At 47.1% G+C, this 21,966-nt stretch overlaps 1 protein-coding gene and 1 long non-coding RNA gene across 2 annotated transcripts; one reads left to right on the top strand and one right to left on the bottom strand.

Annotated features, from left to right (window-relative positions):
- The first annotated feature begins 1,790 nt into the window (after positions 1–1,790).
- On the top strand, positions 1,791–2,837 carry LOC140670586 (uncharacterized). Its single transcript, XR_012047594.1, has 5 exons — positions 1,791–1,878; positions 1,968–2,055; positions 2,128–2,244; positions 2,319–2,541; positions 2,608–2,837. It is a non-coding gene; the product is annotated as an uncharacterized lncRNA (long non-coding RNA).
- Positions 2,838–19,038: 16,201 nt separating this feature from the next.
- On the bottom strand, positions 19,039–20,059 carry LOC140670700 (uncharacterized). The gene is made up of 2 exons (XM_072901414.1): positions 19,814–20,059; positions 19,039–19,695 (listed from the first exon to the last, which is right to left on the bottom strand). The coding sequence occupies exons 1-2, from the start codon at positions 20,057–20,059 to the stop codon at positions 19,039–19,041; spliced, it is 903 nt and encodes a 300-aa protein (XP_072757515.1).
- Between the last annotated feature and the right edge of the window lie 1,907 nt (positions 20,060–21,966).

Raw genomic sequence — 21,966 nt, 5'->3', positions numbered from 1 at the left:
ATCTTTGATTCCTTGTATGACGTCGTCATTGTCACGTCCTATTACTGGAACATTCTTTTCACCTTGTAGGTCACGCACCTTGGCGTGCAACACTCTATTTTCTTCCCTGAGCGTTTCAACCTCAAGAGATATGGCATCATATTTGTCCAAGGTCGGCAATGCTTCTCTCAGCTTCTTACTTATAGCGTCTAGAGCCTCCTTGTAGTCTTCGTAACAATCTCTTTCGTCGATATTGCCAAGCGCGCTCAGCACGTCGTACGTAGCATAGCACCTGTCAAACATCCTCCGCTGGTCATTTTCGCCTATATCTTGGCGACTCTCCACGAATTGGTAAACCTCTTCTATCCAGGTTTTGCCGGCATCCGTAAGAACATCGTGATCGTAACCGACAAGTTTCTCAAACGCTACAGATTTCCTACCTCTAAGATATCTATCAAGTTTAAGACTAATTACTTCACCATTTTTGTCCTTGACCTCACTAATCACCTCCGCTTCTTTATCGGTAGGCGAGAGGTCTTCTTCATAATAGTAAAACATTTTCCTCATCTTTTGCGTGCTCTTCGCCATTATGACCTCTAATGCCTACTTATTGTCGTTTATTGTTTTGTCTAATTCTATAATTAGCCTATCATAAACTATATCTATTTTAATCAAGTCTCTTAGTGCGCATGCACACAAGAAGACTTTAACACGTAGTCGCGTTTCAAATACGCAGCAGGAAAGAGAGCGTCCAACGAGGACCCCCAGGCACAGCGCGTACTCCCCAACAAACGCGTGATCGTACTGCCGTACTGCGCACTGCAAAAGTCCAATTTTGGGTTAGAATCGGAAACCAGATGTGTTGTGGCCCTCAATGAGAGCCCATGAATAAAACCATATTGATGCGCATGCTAATCTATAACCTCAATTTTAATGCGCACCAATAATTGGGTTTTGGGTTCAGGGATAGTTAGGGGATCTCCATGTGTCTCCAAAAATCCAATTGCACATCCACAAAAAGTTTCACAGCGTTACTGCGCAACCTCTAAAGTTTGCACCAATGGTATGTGCTATCGTAGTTGCGACACGTTGGTGAACACTACCTTATGTCTCATTTCAAGATTCGAGCTCGGAGTCTCGAAATATTCGCTAAAATACTATTTCCCTATCTGGTTACTTTGGAACGCATGTGAGACTCATGCGAACTCACCATAGTCATCGGCGAGACGCGAACTTACTATCGCGACTGTCGGCACGAATTAATTCTTGGTCGTGATTGTATCACTACCCAAAATGGCCGCCAACATCGCGATCGCGCTGCTCCCGCGTGTCGCTCAATTTGTTCCTTTGTTAATAACAAGGTTTGTGTTATTTCCGCGTGTCGCGCCCGTCAAGGTGGCTACTGGGGGTCACCCGCCTCCCCGCGTGCCCCAACAGTGCTTGACGTAGCTCAACTAAGTGCCAATTATCTTGCGCGACCCCGATGCGCGGTGACAATTATCGCGCTGCTAATGATATGTGCCGTCACTTCATTTAATACACAGCACTGCCACTGACAAGGATCTCAGCCTCGCAGGGCAGATATCGCTTGTGATTTATCATCCACTACACGTGATCGTTTAGTAATTGTACTCCTATTGTCTTCAGGCACCGAGATCATTTAGGCAGGCCGAACATAACCGCACCTGTCATGCCAAGTATCGTAAGCCGAAGGAAGTATCGATAAATATATCTATACAAAGCGTAATACTTATTCACGTCTATATTATTATCCACGATATTAATTAGTTTTTATTTCAGGTATACAAGTATTCGCAATCGTTTGCTGTTGTGACGCCGGGAACATGCATCAGATGCGCCAGAAAGGCGCATCGACAATACAAAGTATCATCAACAACAGTACGTTCCGGTTTTATTATATTTTACAATCTATTACAGCGGTCAACGCAGTGCAACTACAGATAACCAACAACTTTATCTTTTTACAGGTTACTAATCTTCAGCACTACACCGGAGAGGATGACAACACATCATCGACTCGTCGACGGTGTTAGCTTTGCAACGATTAGCGTTACGGTAAGTATTCGTCTGTTATTTAATAATATATGTAATATTATTTAATATTAAGTATAATGCTTCTTGTTTCAGGTTCCTCATCAGAATTATTTCTGTCGCAAGATGTTTTGCAGTGTCGAAAGCGCTCTAGGCTCATCAACGACGCTGGCAGACTCACCCACAATATTTATAGTTAATAAAGATATTACGGTAAGTATTCGTCTATTATTATTTATTGCAATAATCCTAATGCTCCTAATGAACAAATTGTTTTTTTGTTTCAGCACCTGTCATCGACCAAGATCATCTAACCTGCATGTGTCACTGAACATGTGTGCGACTGCCAAGCTCACCGGAGGATCCAAACACTCAACAGTATCACTTAGTAAGACGGCTACGCACACCGGACACCGCTAATTATGCTCTTCACGTTCCAGTGGAGATTGCTTCAATACTTTCAATATTTCTTCTAAATTAAACGTCTGTTAATCGTACAACATTATTAAGGTAATTATACACTATTATTGTTTCGTTCTTTTCAATATATTATTCCTCTATGTGCATAATTCGCAGATAACCTGTTACCCCATAGCCGTCATTGATATGTGCACGGTCGCCAGACGCACCGGAGAAAATGGTTCCTCAACAGTGTATGCGGCGTACACAATTCATAATTTTGGTAATATAATGCGTATTCGTCTGTTGTATAGTATAAACAACATTCATGTATACAACCATGTATATATATGATAACCCAGTGCATTTACAGGTAATCTACAACTGTCACTATCGCCTTTATTACCAGATGCACCGTAAAACCAGATCCTTGACACTAAGTATGAATGTACACAAGGATTCTCTATTCTAATATTATAATAAGTATTTCCTATAATTATGGTCTTTCTCTTTACAGGTAATTAACTATCCAAAAAGAGTCATAATCGAGCGTTTCTAATACTACGGTAAGTAATACTATTTCTATAATAATTCATTATTTATAATATATTCTTCTTGTTTCAGATTTCACAGGATACTATCTCTCCTGGAATTCCTTCAAATCTGTGCTTCTATCTTCATACAAGATAAGTAACTCTCTGTGCTTATTCGTTGGAGTGAATAAATATACTATTTATTATCTAATCAAGCAAATACGTCTGTGTCATAATAATCATCTAATGTTCTTTTATTTTATCCTTGTTTCAGAAACTCCAACGCGCGAAGCAGACAGGAGGCCACGAATATCACCAGAGTCGAATTCCGCCATGTACAGACACGCCATCGTCAGGAAGTCCTCGCGCGCGAACCAGATCTTCAGATATTTCCTAGAAAGAAAGAGCAGAGACCAGACGAGCGCGATCACCGAAACAAGTTTCAGTGATTAACGGATCATGTTGACATCACGGTCGACAGTTGTTCGCCGAATAAACAACCTTCTGGAGTCCGCACGACGCCGTCCTGCAATAGTCTCCGGCTTCGACAAGGAGCCCATGAAAGAAGCCATTATCGTAAAAAGGGTACGTATAGTCTGTTATTACATTTGTTTATACTATATTAATAAGAGCAAGTGACAGATTTGATAACCTATAAACTTTGTTCTAGGTTACTGCCACTGTCCATCACTGACGCTCCAAGATGAAATCTCAATTTTATAAATAAAAATATAAAAAGATCGTCTATTTTATTCTACCTTAACTAACAAAAATGAAAGTACATGTACCATTGCACAGAGGTTCGATGTTAGTACTAATTTTTGTGTTAATAGTACGGTTATTTCGTCTATTTTATGTCTAATTATTTAGGTCACTTTTTTATGTGTTAATATGTAGTTATTATCTGATCCTATGTTTCTAATATTTTAAAAATCATCCATTTAATCAAGAACATGTAGCATTGTCACTGTTGTACTTGTTTGTTCGCCATTTCCAGTAGGTTTCCCTTTCCACATGTTTCTTGTCTTTTCCAATCGTCACTCCCGTTATCCACTGTTAGGACTACCAACCCCTTAGCAGTTAAGTCAAGTTCCTCTGCCTGTCTTTCTAATCCCTAAATGTGTCACTGTTTCCAAATGTATATTTCATGTCATCCGTTTTATGTCATCCAAGTGTATTTCATCTGTTCTATTGTGTCATGTCCTTTGTCAATCGCCAAGAGAACACTCCACTAAAGACATTAAAAAAAATTTTATAAATAAATTATGATGCATATAAATAAAATTAATTTTTTAGTTGTATTAAACTTTGAATAAATATTGAATATTAATATTATATTTTAATGTATTATGAAGCATAAAAATTTTTGAAATTTTTTGAGATAGTTTAAATCTATTAAATATAAAAAAATTAATTTAAATGAAAACATATATAAATTATGTATGATTTATTCTATCAAAATAATCCTTTTATCAGGCATATCATTAAATAAATTTTTAGTTATTAATAAAATTTAAATAGCAAAAATAATTAATTAAATAAGAGAAAGATAAAATTTCTATATTTAGGGTATGAACCTAAAAGCTTAGAGAATTAGCTTACTTACTTTAATTAAATAAATATAAATTAGTATAATATTTTTGAAAATTGACTATTAATCATTAGTTAAAATTAAATATGATAAGTAAATTTAATTTAAAAAAAGGTTATAAGTAAATTTAAATAAATAATTTAAATTAAATTTGTATTAGTAAAAATAATAAAAGAATTTATTAAAATTAAAGTAGTTATAAAGATTAATTAATAAATTAAATAATAAAATATTATAAATAAAATTATTATAAAAATTGATTTTTTAAAAATAATTAGTTATTATAGAATTAAAAAAGAATAATTAGTTAAAATAAAATTCAGAGGGAGAGAGTAATTTTATTTAAATTTAATAATTGACTATTTTAATTATATGTATTTATAAAAAAAAATATATTATTAAAATTAAAATTAAAAAACTTATCTATAAATAAAATAATTAATAATAATTAAAAATCTTATTTATATAAATTTAAGGAGAGTATTTTATAGAAAGTAAAAAAAATTAAAAATTTAAGTTTTTATTTATATATACATTAATATTATTTAATAATTATTATTTAATGTTAATAAAATATTTTAATTATTTTTATAAATATATAATTAATTATATATATTTAAAATATTTAATTAACATTAATTATTTAATATTAATTAATTAAAACTTATTAATCATTATTTTTAATTTAAAATATTAAAAACCTAAAATATAGAAAAAAAAATTATTTATTAATAAAATATTTTAATATATTTAAATAATTATTAATAATTAATAATAATGATAATAATATAAAAAAGGGGGGGGGAATATTATTTAATTTTTTTTTTATGTATATTATAAATTAAATTTTATATTCATATTAAATTTAAATTTAAATTATTTTTATAATTTGTTTTTAATAATTAATAAATATAATTAAAAATTAATTTTTTTTTTAAATTTATTTTATAATTTAAAGTATAAATAAAATTTTATAAAATTATATAAAATTTAAATAATTTAATAATATATAAATTAGTATTTATAATAATTAATTAAATGAAAATTTATAATAGAAAATTATAATTTATTATTAATAAATAAAGTGCCAGCAATTGCGGTTTATACTTTAAATAAAAATAAATTTAAATAATTATATATAAATATAAAATATATAAATAAATAAATATATTTAACTAATTTATTTTTTTATGGTGAAATATAATTAGATATTAAAAGTTAAATAATTTTATTTAAATTAATAATAAAATTAAAAAAATTTATATAATAAATTAGGATTAGATACCCTATTATTTAAATGAAAATAAAATATAATTAAATATTAAATGTTAATCAATAAAAATAAAAAATTTGGCGGTATTTTATGATTTAGAGGAACTTGTTGATTAATTTGATAATCCACGAATAGAATTACTTAATTTAATTTTTATATATTGTTGTTGAAAAATTATATTAAAAGATTAATAATTTAAAAATTTAATTATAATTATAATTCAAATCAAAATGTAGAATAGTTAAGATTTAAATGAGTTACATTTAATTTAATTAATTGAAATAAATTTTTAAAGTTTTATAAATATTGAATTTAATTGTAAAGTTAAAAAAATATTTAAATTGAATTTTAATTAAAATATGTACAAATTGCCCGTCATTTTCATTAATAAAAATTTATGGAAAAAGTCGTAACAAAGTAAATATATTGGAAAATGTATTTAGAATAAAAAAAAATTTTAGTTTAAATAAAAATTTTTCATTTACATTGAAAAGATTAATTAAAAATTATTAAAATTTTATTATAATTAATAAATAAATTATTAATAATAAATAAATATAAGAAAAAATATTATAAATTATTAAATAAAATTATATTAAAAAAAAAAAAGTTTTAGTAAAAAATTTTAAAATAATTATTTTAATTTTAATGATAATGTAATGTAAATGAAAAAAAAAAATTTTTAAAAGTAATTTTAGTTAAATGTACCTTTTGTATCAGGGTTTATTAAAAAAAATTATTGATAAATAAATTTCTCGAAAGAAAAAGAGTTAAATAAATAAATAAAATTTAATATAAAAAAATTATTTTTAATATTTATTTAGAGAAGAATATTTTAATCAATTTTTTTGATATCTAGTTTTTTTTGATATAAATTTAATTTAGATATAAATTTAAATATGTAAATTTTTATTAAAGTTTGAGATAATTTTTATTTACAATAAATATATTGATTTATATTAAAAATTTATAGGATAATCTATAAATTAATTTTAAAATTTAAAAAATTTATTAATATTATTTATAAAAATTTTATAAAAATGGTTTTAAAATTTAAAATTTTTTGAAAAAATTTAATAATTTATTTATTTTAGCATAGTTTAATTATAATTTTAAAATTAAAATAAATTTAATAAATTAAAAAGATATTTTTATTAATTTAAATTAAAAATTAATAATGATAAAATTAGTATTATTTATAAAATTTATTTTTAAAGATTTGATAATAATTAATAATTTATATTTAATTAAAGAATTAGGCAAAATAAATTTATTTAATATATTTAAATAAAATTAAGTCCACCTGTTTAATAAAAACATGGTTTTTAGAAAATAATTAAAGATTTGTTCTGCTCAATGATGTGTATTAAATAGCCGCAGTAATTTGACTGTGCTAAGGTAGCATAATCATTTTTCTTTTAATTGGAGGCTGGAATGAAGGAATGGATGAGATTTAAGCTTTTTAAATTAAATAATAAAAATTTAAATTTTGAATAAAAATGTTCAAATAATATTATGGGACGATAAGACCCTATAGAATTTAATATAATTTTTATTAAAATACATTAGTTTTTAAATTTAGTATAAAATTATATTTAGTTGGGAGGATTAAAAAATTTTATAAACTTTTTTAATTTTATTTAATAGATAATCATATATTTATGAAAATATGAATAAGTTTTAAAAAAAATTATTGAAAAGTTAATTACCTTAGGGATAACAGCGTAATATTTTTTTTAAGATCATATTATAAAAAATGATTGAGACCTCGATGTTGAATTAAAATAAAAATTAGATGGAAAAATTTAATTATTTAGTCTGTTCGACTATTAAAATTTTACATGATTTGAGTTTAGATCGGCGTAAGCCAGATCGGATTTTATCTATAATTAAAGTGTAAATAAATTTGTACGAAAGGACTTTTTATTTGAAATTTTTTTTAAATTAAAGAATAATATTAATTTTATAAAAATTGTAGATTACTTTGGCAGAATAGTGTAATAAATTTAGAATTTCTAAATATATAAAAATAATTTATATAAGTAATAATTAAAAATATTTATTATTATTTAGTTTTAAATTTATTAAATTTATTAATTTTATTATTAAATTTATTGTTAGGGATTGCTTTTTTAACTTTATTAGAGCGGAAATTTTTAGGATATGTACAAATACGTAAAGGTCCTAATAAGGTCGGGTTAGTTGGTATTTTGCAACCTTTCAGCGATGCTATTAAATTATTAAATAAAGAATTATTTTATGTTTATAAATCTAATTATCGATTATTTTATTTGACTCCTTTAATGAGATTTGTAACTATATTATCTATATGATTATTATATCCGTTTGCTACTAATTTTTATTATTTAAATTATTCTATTTTATTAAATAATTATTTTTATATCTATTAGCGGGTATTCCCCGAAATACCCGAGGGCTCAGAGGGGAAGGTTATGCCTTCGTACCCAGGGCCATCGACATCCGGTGGCAAACCTATCATCACGGCCATTCAGGATGGTACGGCAGCGAGGGAGGCGTTGGAAAGGAGATACCTCCAATTTCCAATGGCCAAAAAAACGAGCAAATGCCCTCACAACGCGAGGCATATATGCCACAGCTGCCGAGCAAGCGAGAAAAGGAAGAAACATACCGATACAGGTATAACTCCTGCTCCTAGTGACGAGGACTTGGCGTTCCCAGCGGGATCACGCGCCAGTAGCGTGGCGGGTGATCCTAACGAGTACGAAGCAGCATCGCACGCTGGGTCGTACTATGCTGGCTCGGAGGACGAGCAGTCGGACGTCAGCTCCGTCAAGAGAGGCAGAGGAAGGCCCATCACCACGGGTGAAGGGACAAGGGAGAAAAGGGAGGCAAGGGCCAGAGCGAGGGAAGAGGCCAGAGAGAGAGTGGACACGGATTGGGCCCTGGGTGCCTCAATGCCCGATGGACAGGCCTGGGAGAGATGCCGGGACAACCAGAGGGTGGCGAGGGAGATGTTCCTCCACTCTCCGACACCGGCTGTGGTGTCGGATACCATAGCAAACTGCGTGACCATTTTCAAGAGTCTGCAGGTCTCCAAGAACATCAAGGGCCCACTAGAAGGGGAGATGAAGAAGGCTGTGGCGTCCATCATGGCTGCCACAGCAGTCCTTTACGACAGAACTGTATCGCCCTCGCCGAGCAACGCTGAAGCGGAGGAACTTCGGCACCAATTGGAGCTCCTCAAAGCCGAGAAAGAAAAAGAGACGAGCGAGCTCAAAAAGCAGATGGCGGAACTCGCCGATCAGGTAAAAGTGCTGACGAACCAGCTCAGTACTCGCCTGATCGAAGAGGGAAGCATCACAAAAAGTGAAAAGGAGAAGGGGGGCAGGAACCTGAGAGGACGGAACCGCATTGAATCTGACCGGGATTCAGATTCCGACAGCGGGGAGTGGCATTCTCTCAGGCTGAGGACGCCCCAAAATGTCTCCCCAAAGAAGACCGCCTTGAGGAGGGGCGGACTATCTCCGGCATGCGTGTCCCCGGGCCTGGCTGATGACCCCTGCATGGAGGTAGAACCGCAGGCCGCGAGCGTAACGGAGGCACAGGGGCCCCTCTTGAGTGGATCCCCTCGACCCCTCCCACCGGTAACTCGCCCTACAGTCCAGGGCGACTTTGCAATCCTGTACGAAGCCCTCAATCAGCACCTACAAATAGGCGTTGACTTGAGGGAGAGGATGCTGCGATTCTTCGAAGCAACGAACGGACAGGGGGAGGCGGTCCAATCTGCTCCCCTGAACGCACATACTCAGCCGCCAATGGGGAAGGAGACCGAGGCTGAGATCCCCTCGCCAGCTCAGCCCAAGACGCAGGGAATGGTTCCTAAAAGCAGCCAAAAGGAAAAAGCGGCCAAGAAGGGAAAGAAGAAGGGAGAAAGCCAGGTTTGTGCTCACTCCAAAATCTCTCCCCCCCCTTCTCTGCCGGTACCCGCTGCCGATGAAAGAATACCTGGAAAGAAATCTCGCCAGGATGCGGAACCCTCTGGGGCTCCACCCTCTGGCGGAGGACCATTAGGCCCGGGGCCCTTCGACAAGAAATCGACAGACCCCGGGACATATGACCCCTCTCCGACCACGGAAACTCCGTGGAGCGTGGTGGTCGGGCGTAAGGGAAAGAAGAAAGTAGGACAGACTCCCCTCCCCTCCAGAACTGTACCCGTTGCTGCGGCCCAGTCACCGCCCAGTGAACAGGGTAAGCAGAAGCGGGGGCAGGTAGCGGGGGGAGAGAAACCCGGTAAAATGAAGGTTCCCAAAACCTCGGCGGTCATGATAACCTGCCCAGAAGAGAAATATGGCGAGAACATGGCCGTCATCAGAAAGGAGGTAAAACTAGACCAATTGGGAATCAAGGAAGGAAGCCTCAAGATAAGGAAAGGTCTCACCGGTGCCTTAATCCTTGAGATTTTCGGTGAGGACAAGGCACGCAAGGCGGGACAACTCGCCGAACGTGTTAGAGAGGTGACTGGGGACAACGAAGGGGTGCGAGTCAAGTGCCCCCAAAAAATGGCCGACCTCCGCATTCGGGGGCTGGAAGACTCCATTACCCGGGCGGAGATTGTTGCCGCAATCTCCGGGGAGGGTAAGTGCGGGTTCTCGGACGTCAAAGTGGGAGCGTTCGTGAAGGCCCCCCGCACCGGCCTCAATACGGTGTTGGTGCAGTGTCCAATAGACGCGGCCAACAAATTGACACAGATGGGAAAGGTACCGATATCGTGGTACAAATTACCCATCGAGCTGTTGCCGCGGCTCTCCCTTCGATGTTTTAAGTGCATGGAGGAGGGGCATGTGCAGCAACAGTGCGGCAGCGACCGATCCTGTGCCAACATGTGTTTCCGCTGCGGCAAGGAGGGCCACAAGGCCAATTCCTGCTCCGAGCAGAAAGTGCACTGCGCACTCTGTGTTGACTTCGGGGCACCCGCGGGGCACAGGATGGGGGGCATGAATTGTCACCCCCCGAAAAAACTCAACAGGAAGAAGGCCAAATCGATTCCTCCCTCCAAAAAACCCACCCCGTCGGTAGGAGGGGAGAAGGGGGGAATCGAAAACAAGAGCCCAATTCCGTCCCTGATGGAGGTCGTTGTGGGAGAAATCCCACAAGCGAACCAAACAGCTTCAGCCGAGTCTGCGCCCGCGCCGATGGACACATCGGAGTGTCGCAAGCGGCGCGCGGACTCGGTCAGGGAAGGAAACGAGAAGGGTGCGGGGGGCAAAGAGCTCTGCTCCGACTCCCCCAAGCCCCAAAGGAAGCCACGCTTAGACCCTAAGCGTGGTAACGTGAAAGGAGACACCCTTACCCCGGGCGAAATTGAGCCCGTGGGTAATGCGCCATCGAACGCGGATGGAGCCCCCCTTCCACAGCCACGTGGTGCGGGGTCTGAATCGACGGAGGCCCTCTCTACCGACATCAATGAGGGCCTGTAAATTCATACAGGCAAACATTAACCACGCTCGGCGGGCGCAGGACTTACTCCTGCAGACTATCGCCGAGCGTGGTATAGGACTGGCGATCGTGTCGGAGCCGTACCGATCCCCATCAAACCATCCTAATTGGAGGGTGGACGGCTCTGGCACGGTCGCAATCATACGAGGATCGAACAGCCACAACCCCCCCTGTTCCTTACTCAAGTCAGGAAGGGGGTATGTGGCGGTGAAATTGGGATCCATCGCGGTGGTGGCGTGTTACGCACCGCCTAGTTGGGGCCTCTCCCAATTTGAGCTGTATCTGGGGGAGTTGGAGCACTGCATACGCAGCATACTCCCCCAGGAGGTGGTGGTGGCCGGTGACTTTAACGCCAGAGCGCAAGCCTGGGGAGACCGGCTTACCACCCCCAAGGGAGAGGTCCTACTGGACTGGATAGGGGCTCTCGGGCTATGCCTACTAAACACCGGCAACGAGCCCACGTGCGACCGGCTACTGCGGGGGGCGTCTATAGTGGATCTCACTATGATAACCCCCTCCGCGGCACGCCTAAATTGTTCATGGGGGGTGGTCGACCAAGAGACTCTATCGGACCACCGATATATAGAGTTCGGTTGCACCACCCTTCAGCCCGGGAGCCCGACCGGCGGTGCGCCACCGCCGCGATCGAACCTTAAAAAGTTAGACCCGGATAGGTTGACGGCGGCCGTCCAGGCCACCCTTTGGCAACACCATCCGCCAGAGGAAGGAGTGGGGAGCCTGGTGGAGGATGTCGCGCGCCTGGTAGACTCGATCACACAGGCGTGCGACTTCTCCATGCCCAAAAGCAGGCCCCACTTGCGCCGGGCTGCGTACTGGTGGACGGAGGAAATCGCGTCTCTTTGCCGCTCCTCCGTCGCGGCAAGGAGACTCCTCGAACGCGCCCAGCGCCGTGGCGACGAGGCCTGGACAACCGAGGCACTCAGCGACTACCGGTCCGCTCGAGTGGCGCTGAGTGTCGCCATTCGCTCCTCCAGGGCGAGATCGTGGGACGAGCTCATCGCGTTTCTTGACGCCGACCCGTGGGGGCGCCCATACAAGATAGTGACGAACAAACTACGTCACTGGGCGCCTCCCGTGACGGAAACCCTCCTCTCGAAATCCCTGGACCAAATAGTCGGGACTCTGTTCCCGACTAAACCCAATCCTCGAGGTCTCGATTGAGGCAGCGCGAACACCGGCGCTGCCGAGGCCTGGTCCAGGGATCTCGAAATCACCGAGGAGGAGTTGAGGAATGCCGTCCGGGGGATCAAGAACAACAAGGCCGTTAGCCCAAACGGCATCCCAGGGCGCGTTTGGAAGCTCGCCTTGGAGGAGCCAAACCTATCCGGGTGGCTACGAGGCATCTTTAATAGATGCCTCGCGGAGGAGAAATTCCCCCCAATGTGGGGAAGAGCCAAGTTGGTTCTTCTCCACAAGGGCGGTAAGAAGGAGGGTGACCCGTCATCGTACCGGCCAATTTGCCTGCTGGACGAGGTCGGCAAAATATACGAAAGGATTCTCGTTCGCCGAATGGTCCAGCATCTGGCGCGCAATGAGGTCCCTTCCCTTCACGAAGAATAATACGGTTTCCGTGAGGGCAGGTCCACGGTGGACGCCGTACTGCGCGTCAAGGCCCTCACGGAGTCAGCTGTGGAACGCGGGAGGGTGGCGTTGGCCGTCGCTTTGGACGTGTCCAACGCCTTCAATACCCTTCCGTGGAAGGCAATCGGGGACGCGCTTAACACCCACCGCGTCCCCAACTACCTCGTGAAGGGAATTCGAGCATACTTCGGTCACCGTAGGCTCGAATACAGGGACCAAGAGGGCCAGGGTCACACCCGTCGCGTGTACTGCGGGGTCCCACAGGGCTCGGTGTTGGGCTCGCTGCTGTGGAACCTCGGGTACGACGGGGTCCTTCATATTGCCCTCCCCCTCGACTGCCGGGTCATCAGATATGCCGACGATACCCTGCTGGTAGCCGAGGGGGACAACTGGGGGGAAGCCCTAAACAGGGCCAACAAAGGGGTGGCAGGCCTCGTGAGGGCCATAAGCCGGACTGGCCTGAGGGTGGCCCCCAGCAAGACCGAGGCGGTCTACTTCTACGACCGCCGGGCCGCTGGGGAGCCTTCCCCCACCTCCCGACTAGATGTTGACGGTACTGTTGTCCCAGTGGGGTCCCAGATCAAATACCTGGGGCTCCACATCGACAGCCGATGGAGCTTCGCGGGTCACTTTGACCGCCTGGTCCCGAGAGCACAGAAGGCGGCGGCAGCGATTAGCCGCTTGCTGCCGAATCTCGGAGGGCCGGACGGTCGGGTGCGCCGCGTCTACGCGCACACCGTCCTTAGCATACTAATGTATGCAGCACCGGTGTGGGCGGGCGAGGCGATGGCCATCAGACGCATACAGGACGCGATGCGTCGCGTCCAGCGTAGATTGGCCATTCGTCCGAGGCTACAGGACGGTGTCGCACGCGGCGGCCACCATCCTGGCCGGACTCCCCCTTCTGCATATGGTCGCAAATTCATACAAACGTTTGTATGACCGGAAATCCGCGGCACGCAGGGGAGGAGTCGCCAAGATTGCGGCCAGGATACTATGCACTTGGAAGCTCCAGGAGAAAAAGTCCCTCGAGCAGCGATGGATCGCGTCGCTGCACGAGCGCCCCCCAACATCCGGGGAGAGGACTGTATCGGCCGTCCTGCCCTGTCTGGAGGAGTGGCTGGACAAGGCGTGTGGCAACAGTACATTCAGAATGACGCAGGTGCTCTCCGGACATGGGTGTTTCGGAAAGTACCTGCACCGCATCGGATGGGAGGCAAGCGAGACCTGCCACCACTGCGGTCACGAGAGGGACACCGCGCAACACACCCTCCAAGCATGCCCAGCCTGGAGGGACGAGCGCGACGTCCTAACCCGGACTATCGGGGGCGACTTGGCGCTGCCGAGCGTCGTCGTCAAGATGCTCGGCAGCGAGGACAACTGGAGAGCCGTGGCCGCCTTTTGCGAGGCGGTCATGGCCCAGAAGGAAAGCGCCGAAAGGGAGCGTAGACCGGGACGGGCGAGGGGAAGGGCTCCTGGCAGGAGACCCCAACCTCCCCCACCACCTGGGCCCTTCTTGCGTCCGGTGACGGTCCGGCTGGTGCGACTTCCGCCGCACCCGCCGCCGTCATCGTCGCCATTGGCAACGGCGCACCCACCGACACCCACGGGAGCGCCGCCGAGATGACAGTCAGTGGGGGGAAGGAGCAGACTGGTTCTGCTCGCGCTTCCCCTCTTTACCTCTCCCTTTTTTGCCCTCCTTTTTAACCCCCAGATGAAATGAGATCCCCAAAGTCTCGACTCCTTCCCCCCACCATCGGGGGGATGAGAAGACACGACGGGAGGAGGTAGTGGCCCTCCCGTCGCAGCGTCAAAGTTTGATTTGGAGAGGAGGGGAGTATAAGATATATTCTTTTCTCCCCTCCCTCCCAGAAAGAACTCCAATTAAGGAGTGCGGCGAGGGGAGGCTCCTGAAGTATTGCATCGCTAGTTCCAGGAGTCTCCCCTATAATCGCCAAAGAAGCCACTCGTGAGGTTTTTAGTGGGTATGCCCTTAAATAGGGAGAGTCCCACATTTGGGGGGGATGCGTAATGCATTTTCCTCACGTAAAAAAAAAAAAAAAAAGGTTCCTCCCTGATCTTCCCCGATGATGCGCCACCTTGACGTGGTGGGGAGGCTTTGTCCTGAAGCCCCGAAAAACCGGAGTGGAGGGATAGCTAAGAGCGCATCTTTAGCCAGATTTCCTCTTGGACTTCGGCTGGGGCAGAATGCATAGCACCGGCGTGCATACCTGGGTGTTGGACGTTTACAAATCGGTCCCTGCTACAGACGCGACGGTCGCGGCGGAAATGATGGTGAACGCCACATAGTACGCCGAAGGCGAAAGCCCTTAAGCCGGAGAGTGGCTGGGCGGGGGTTGAGGAGTAACGAAGGCACTACGCGAGGACCTTAGCGCGCCCGCCTGAAGAGCGTCCTCTCTTCCGGAGGAGTCCTTTTCAGAAGAGCCGATCGGATGGAGAGGCAACCGATGCTGATCGGGCTCCCCGGGTGCCGATCCTGAAGTGAGGCTTACGCGTCGCAAATCCCAACAAGACGGGAAGCGAGCGGTCGGGGCGCGGCTTCTTGGGGGGAGGCGGACCTACGGGTGCCGACGAGCCTCCCGGGACGGTCGCGCTTCCGGGCCATCTCGGTGTCGGGGGATCCGCCGGCTCCTCGGGGACTGCGGGTTTGGCCGGCATCGCTTTGGTCGTTGTAGGGTAGTCGCCACCCTACGATGCAGGGTTCGGGTTGGACCCGACCTGTTGGCTTGACAGCAGGGCGAGGCATCAGAGGGCCGCTCACCCCTGATTCGAGTTTTGATGGTGGGTGATGGAGGAATTTTCGGCTGGATTCGAGTCCCAAAGTCACCAAACACCGCAACAGGGGTCCTCTTTCCTCTGTATAGGAATCTCGAAAGACGGATCGGTTAACAGGACGCCCGATGTAGGTTGAAGGACCGCAGTCCTGATGCTATACAGGGTACGCACAAGGGTCCGCCTTCCCCCTCGTATAAAAACGCGGAGGCGGGGACACGGTTTAGGAAGCCCGATGTGGGTTGAAGGACATTACCGTCCCGATGCTACACACGGTTCGAACAGGGGTGCGCCTATCCCCTGTACAAAACACGGAGGCGCCCGGTGCAGGGTGTCTATCAGCATGCGATGGCACTCTGCCTCTAGATATAAGGTAGTTCTTCACCTTACAATGTGGGTGCGAGCAGAACCTTAGCAGTTGGTTTCACGTGGAAACAATCCTTGAACTAGCGATGCAATACTTCAGGAGCTTCCCCTCGCCACACTCCTTAACTGGAGTTCTTCCTGGGAGGGAGGGGAGAAAGGAACATATCTTATACTCCCCTCCTCTCCAAATCGAACTTTTACTTTGCGGCGGGAGGGCCACTACCTCCTCCCGTCATGTCTTCTCTTCCTCCCGATGGGGGGTGGAGGGGGAGAGTCGAGATTTAGAATCTCGACACTCCTCTCACCTGGGGGGGTTAAATAGGGAGGGCAAAAAAGAAGGGGAAGTAAGGGGAAGAAGGTCGAGCAAAACCAGTCTGCTCCCTCCTTCCACTTACTGACGTCTTGGCGGCGCTCCCATGGGTGTCGATGGGTGCGCCGTCGCCGGTGGCGACGATGACGGCGGCGGGTGCGGCATAAGTCGCACCAGCCGGACCGTCACCGGACGCAAGAGGGGCCCGGGTGGTAAGGGATGTTGGGGTCTCCTGCCAGGAGCTTTTCCTTTCGCCCGTCCCGGTCTACGCTCCCTCTCGGCGCTTTCTTTTTGGGCCATGATCGCCTCGCAAAAGGCGGCCACGGCTTTCCAGTTGTCCTCGCTTCCGAACATCTTGACGACGACGCTCGGCAGCGCCAAGTCGTCCCCGATAGTCCGGGTTAGGACATCGCGCTCGTCCCTCCAGGCTGGGCATGCCTGAAGGGTGTGTTGCGCGGTGTCCTTCTGATGGTCGCAATGGTGGCAGGCCTCGCTTGCCTCCCGTCCGATGCGTTGCAGGTACTCTCTGAAACACCCATGTCCGGAGAGCACCTGTGTCATCCTAAACGTACTGTTGCCTCACGCCCTGTCCAGCCACTCCTCCAGACAGGGCAGGACGGCCGATATAGTCCTCTCCCCGGATGTTGGGGGGCGCTCGTGCAGCGACGCGATCCATTGCTGCTCGAGGGACTTTTTTTCCTAGAGCTTCCAAGTGCCCAGTATCCGGGATCTTGGCGACTCTTCCCCTGCGTGCCGCGGATTTCCGGTTATACAAACGTCTGTATGAATCCGCGACCATATGCAGGGAGGGGAGTCCGGCCAGGATGGTGGCCGCCACGTGCGACACCGTCCTGTAGCCTCGGACGAGACGAATGGCCAATCTACGCTGGACGCAACGCATCGCGTCCTGTATGCGTCTGGTGGCCATCGCCTCGCCCGCCCACACCGGTGCTGCATACATTATTATGCTAAGGACGGTGTGCGCGTAGACGCGGCGCACCCGACCGTCCGGCCCTCCGAGATTTGGCAGCAAGCGGCTAATCGCTGCCGCCGCCTTGTCCGCTCTCGGGACCAGGCGGTCAAAGTGACCCGCGAAGCTCCATCGGCCGTCGATGTGGAGCCTCAGGTATATAATCTGGAACCCCACGAGGACAACAGTGCCGTCCACATCTAGTCGGGAGGTGGGGGAAGGCTCCCCAGCGGCCCGGCGGTCGTAGAAGTAGACCGCCTCGGTCTTGCTGGGGGCCACCCTCAGGCCAGTCCGGCTTATGGCCCTCACGAGGCCTGCCACCCCTTCGTTGGCCCTGTTTAGGGCTTCCCCCCAGTTGTCCCCCTCGGCTACCAGCAGGGTATCGTCGGCATACCCGATGACCCGACAGTCGAGGGGGAGGGCGGTATGGAGGACCCCGTCGTACCCGAGGTTCCACAACAGCGGGCCCAGCACCGAGCCCTGTGGAACTCCGCAGTACACGCGACGGGTGTGACCCTGGCCGTCTTGGTCCTTGTATTCGAGCCTACGGTGACCGAATTAAGCCCGAATACCCCTCACGAAATATTCGGGGACGCGGTGGGTGATGAGAGCGTCCCCAATTGCCTTCCACGGGAGGGTTAAAGGCGTTGGACACGTCCAAAGCGACGGCCAACGCCTCCCGCGTTCCACAGCTGACTCCGTGAGGGCTCTGACGCGCAGTACGGCGTCCACCGTGGACCTGCCCTCACGGAAGCCGTATTGTTCCTCGTGAAGGGAAGGGACCTCATCGCGCGCCAGATGCTGGACGAGTCGGCGAACGAGAATCCTCTCGTATATTTTGCCGACCTCGTCCAGCAGGCAAATCGGCCGGTACGTTGATGGGTCACCCTCCTTCTTACCGCCCTTGTGGAGAAGAACCAACTTGGCTCTTTCCCACATTGGGGGGAATTTCTCCTCCGCGAGGCATCTATTGAAGATGCCTCTAATCCACCCGGATAGGTTTGCCTCCTCCAGGGCGAGCTTCCAAACACGCCCTGGGATGCCGTCCGGGCCAGGGGCCTTGTTGTTCTTGACCTTTCGGACGGCATCCCTCATCTCCTCCTCGGTGATTTCGAGATCCCTGGACCAGGCCTCGGCAGCGCCGGTGTTCGCGCTGCGCCAGTCGAGACCTCGAGGGTCGGGTTTAGTCGGGAACAAAGTCCCGACTATTTGGTCCAGGGATCCCGAGGGGAGGGTTTCCGTCACGGGGGGCGCCCAATGACGAAGTTTGTTCGTCACTATCTTGTATGGGCGCCCCCACCGGTCGGCGTCCAGAAACGCGATCAATTCGTCCCACGATTTCACCCTGGAGGAGCGAATGGCGACACTCAGAGCCACTCGAGCGGACCGGTAGTCGCTGAGTGCCTCGGCTTTCCAGGCCTCGTCGCCACGGCGCTGGGCGCGTTTGAGGGGTCTCCTGGCTGCGACGGAGGAGCTGCGAAGAGACGCGATCTCCTCCGTCCACCAATACGCAGCCCGGCGCGAGTGGGGCCTGCTTTTGAGCATGGAGAAGTCGCACGCCTGTGTGATCGAGTCTACCAGGCGCGCGACATCCTTCACTAAGTTCCCCACTCCCTCCTCTGGCGGATGGTGTTGCCAAAGGATGGCCTGGACGGCCGCCATTAACCTATCCGGGTCTAACTTTCTCAGATTTCATCGCGGCGGTGGCGCACCGCCGGTCGGGCTCCCGGGCTGGAGGGTGGTACAACCGAACTCGATATATCGGTGGTCCGATAGAGTCTTTTGGTCGACCACCCCCCACGACCAGTTTAGGCGTGCCGCGGAGGTGGTTATCATAGTGAGATCCACTATGGACGCCCCCCGCAGCAGCCGGTCGCACGTAGGCTCGTTGCCGGTGTTTAGCAGGCATAGCCCGAAAGCCCCCATCCAATCCAGTAGGACCTCTCCCTTGGGAGTGGTGAGCCGGTCTCCCCACGCTTGCGCTCTGGCGTTGAAGTCACCGGCCACCACCACCTCCTGGGGGAGCATGCTGCGTATGCAGTGCTCCAGCTCCTCCAGATACAGTTCAAATTGGGAGAGGCCCCAACTAGGCGGTGCGTAACACGCCACCACCGCGATGGAACCCCATTTCACCGCCACGTACCCCCTTCCTGACTTGAGTAAGGAACAGGGGGGGTTGTAATTGTCCGTGCCGCGTATGACTGCGACCGTGCCAGAGCCGTCCACCCTCCAATTAGGATGGTTTGATGGGGGTCGGTACGGCTCCAACACGATCGCCAGTCCTATACCACGCTCGGCGATAGTCTGCAGGAGTAAGTCCTGCGCCCGCCGAGCGTGGTTAATGTTTGCCTGTATGAATTTACATGCCCTCATTGATGTCGGTAGAGAGGGCCTCCGTCGACTCAGACCCCGCACCACGTGGCCGTGGAAGGGGGGCTCCATCCGCGTTCGATGGCGCATTACTCACGGGCTCAATTTCGCCCGGGGTAAGGGTGTCTCCTTTCACGTTACCACGCTTAGGGTCTAAGCGTGGCTTCCTTTGGGGCTTGGGGGAGTCGGAGCAGAGCTCTTTGCTCCCCGCACCCTCCTCGTTTCCTTCTCTGATCGAGTCCGCGCGCCGCTTGCGACACTCCGATGTGTCCATCGGCGCGGGCGCAGACTCGGCTGAAGCCGTTTGGTTCGCTTGTGGGATTTCTCCTACAACGACCTCCATCAGGGACGGAATTGGGCTCTTGTTTTCGATTCCCCCCTTCTCCCCTCCTACTGACGGGGTGGGTTTTTGGAGGGAGGAATCGATTTGGCCTTTTTCCTGTTGAATTTTTTCGGGGGGTGACAATTCATGCCCCCCATCCTGTGCCCCGCGGGTGCCCCGAAGTCAGCACAGAGTGCGCAGTGCACTCTTTGTTCTGTGCAAAAGTTGGCCTTATGGCCCTCTTTGCCGCATCGGAAGCACAGGTTGGCGCAGGATCGGTCGTTGCCGCATTGCTGCTGCACATGCCCCTCCTCCATGCACTTAAAGCATCGGAGGGGGAGCCACGGCAACAGCTTGATGGGTGATTTGTACCACGATATTGGTACCTTTCCCATCTGTGCCAGTTTGTTGGCCGCGTCTATCGGGCACTGCACCAACACCGTGTTAAGGCCGGTGTGGGGGGCCTTCACGAACGCTCCCACCTTGACGTCCGAGAACCCGCATTTGCCCTCCCCGGAGATTGCGGCAACAATCTCCGCCCGGGTAATGGAATCCTCCAGCCCCCGAATGCGGAGGTCGGCCATTTTCTGGGGGCACGTGACTCGCACTCCTTCGTTGTCCCCGGTCACCTCTTTTACACGCTCGGCGAGTTGCCCCGCCTTGCGTGCCTTGTTTTCGCCAGAAATTTCCAGGATTAAGGCTTCGGTAAGACCTTTTCTTATCTTGGGGTTTCCTTCCTCGATTCCCAGTTGGTCTAGTTTAACCTCTTTTCTGATGGCGGCCATGTTCTCGCCATATTTTCCTTCTGGGCAGGTTATCATGACCGCCGAGGTTTTGAAAACCTTCCTTCTACCGGGTTTCTCTCCCCCCGCTACCTGCCCCCGCTTCTGCTTACCCCGTTCACTGAACGGTGACCGGGCCACAGCAACGGGTACCGTTTTGGAGGGAAGGGGTGTCTGTCTTACCTTTCTCTTTCCTTTACGTCCGACCACCACGCTCCACGGAGTTTCGGTGGTCGGAGAGGGGCCATATGTCCCGGGGTCTGTCGACTTCTTGTCGAAGGGCCCCGGGCCTAATGGTCCTCCGTCAGAGGGTGGAGCCCCAGAGGGTTCCGCATCCTGGCGAGATTTCCTTCTAGGTATTCTCATCCAATGCGAATGTCGGCAGAGGAGGAAGGGGAGAGATCTTGGTGTTCGCACGAACCTGGCTTTCTCCCTTCTTCTTTCCCTTCTTAGCCACCTTGTTCCTTTGGCTGTTTTTGGGAACAATATCCTGTGTCTTGGGCTGAGTTGGTGAGGGGATCTCAGCCTCGGCCTTCTTCCCCATTGGCGACTGGGTGTGTGCGTTCAAGGGAGCAGATTGGACCGCCTCCCCCTGTCCGTTCGTTGCTTCGAAGAATCGCAGCATCCTCTCCCTCAAGTCAACACCGATTTGTAGGTGTTGGTTGAGAGCTTCATACAGGATTGCGAACTCATTTGGACTGGTGGGCAAGTGATTGGAAGAAGGGATCGAGGGGATCCACTTAAAAAGGGCCCCTGTGCCTCCGTTACGCTCGCGGCCTGCGGTTCTACCTCCATGCAGGGGTCACCAGCCAAGCCCGGGGACACGCATGCCGGAGATAGTCCGCCCCTCCTCAAGGCGGTCTTCTTAGGGGAGACATTTTGGGGCGTCCTCAGCCTGAGAGAATGCCATTCCCCGCTGTCGGAATCTGAATCCCGGTCAGATTCAATGCGGTTCCGTCCTCTCAGGTTCCTGCCCCCCTTCTCCTTTTCACTTTTTGTGATGCTTCCCTCTTCGATCAGGCGAGTACTGTGCTGGTTCGTCAGCACTTTTACCTGATCGGCGAGTTCCGCCATCTGCTTTTTGAGCTTGCTCGTCTCCTTTTCTCTCTCGGCTTTGAGGAGCTCCAATTGGTGCCAAAGTTCCTC

The sequence above is a fragment of the Anoplolepis gracilipes genome, chromosome 10, assembly GCF_047496725.1.
Source record: "Anoplolepis gracilipes chromosome 10, ASM4749672v1, whole genome shotgun sequence".
NCBI classification, from domain to species: Eukaryota; Metazoa; Arthropoda; class Insecta; order Hymenoptera; family Formicidae; genus Anoplolepis; species Anoplolepis gracilipes.
This window is presented reverse-complemented; position numbering and strand designations above follow the sequence as displayed.

What these genes read in the sequence shown, in the direction of transcription:
- LOC140670700 (XM_072901414.1), bottom strand. Translation starts at nt 20,059, where the DNA reads ATGGAGGTCGTTGTAGGAGAAATCCCACAAGCGAACCAAACGGCTTCA. An exon ending in CCCCGGGCGAAATTGAGCCC is followed by an intron (nt 19,696 to 19,813) that starts GTGAGTAATGCG and finishes AAATTCATACAG; the next exon opens with GCAAACATTAACCACGCTCG.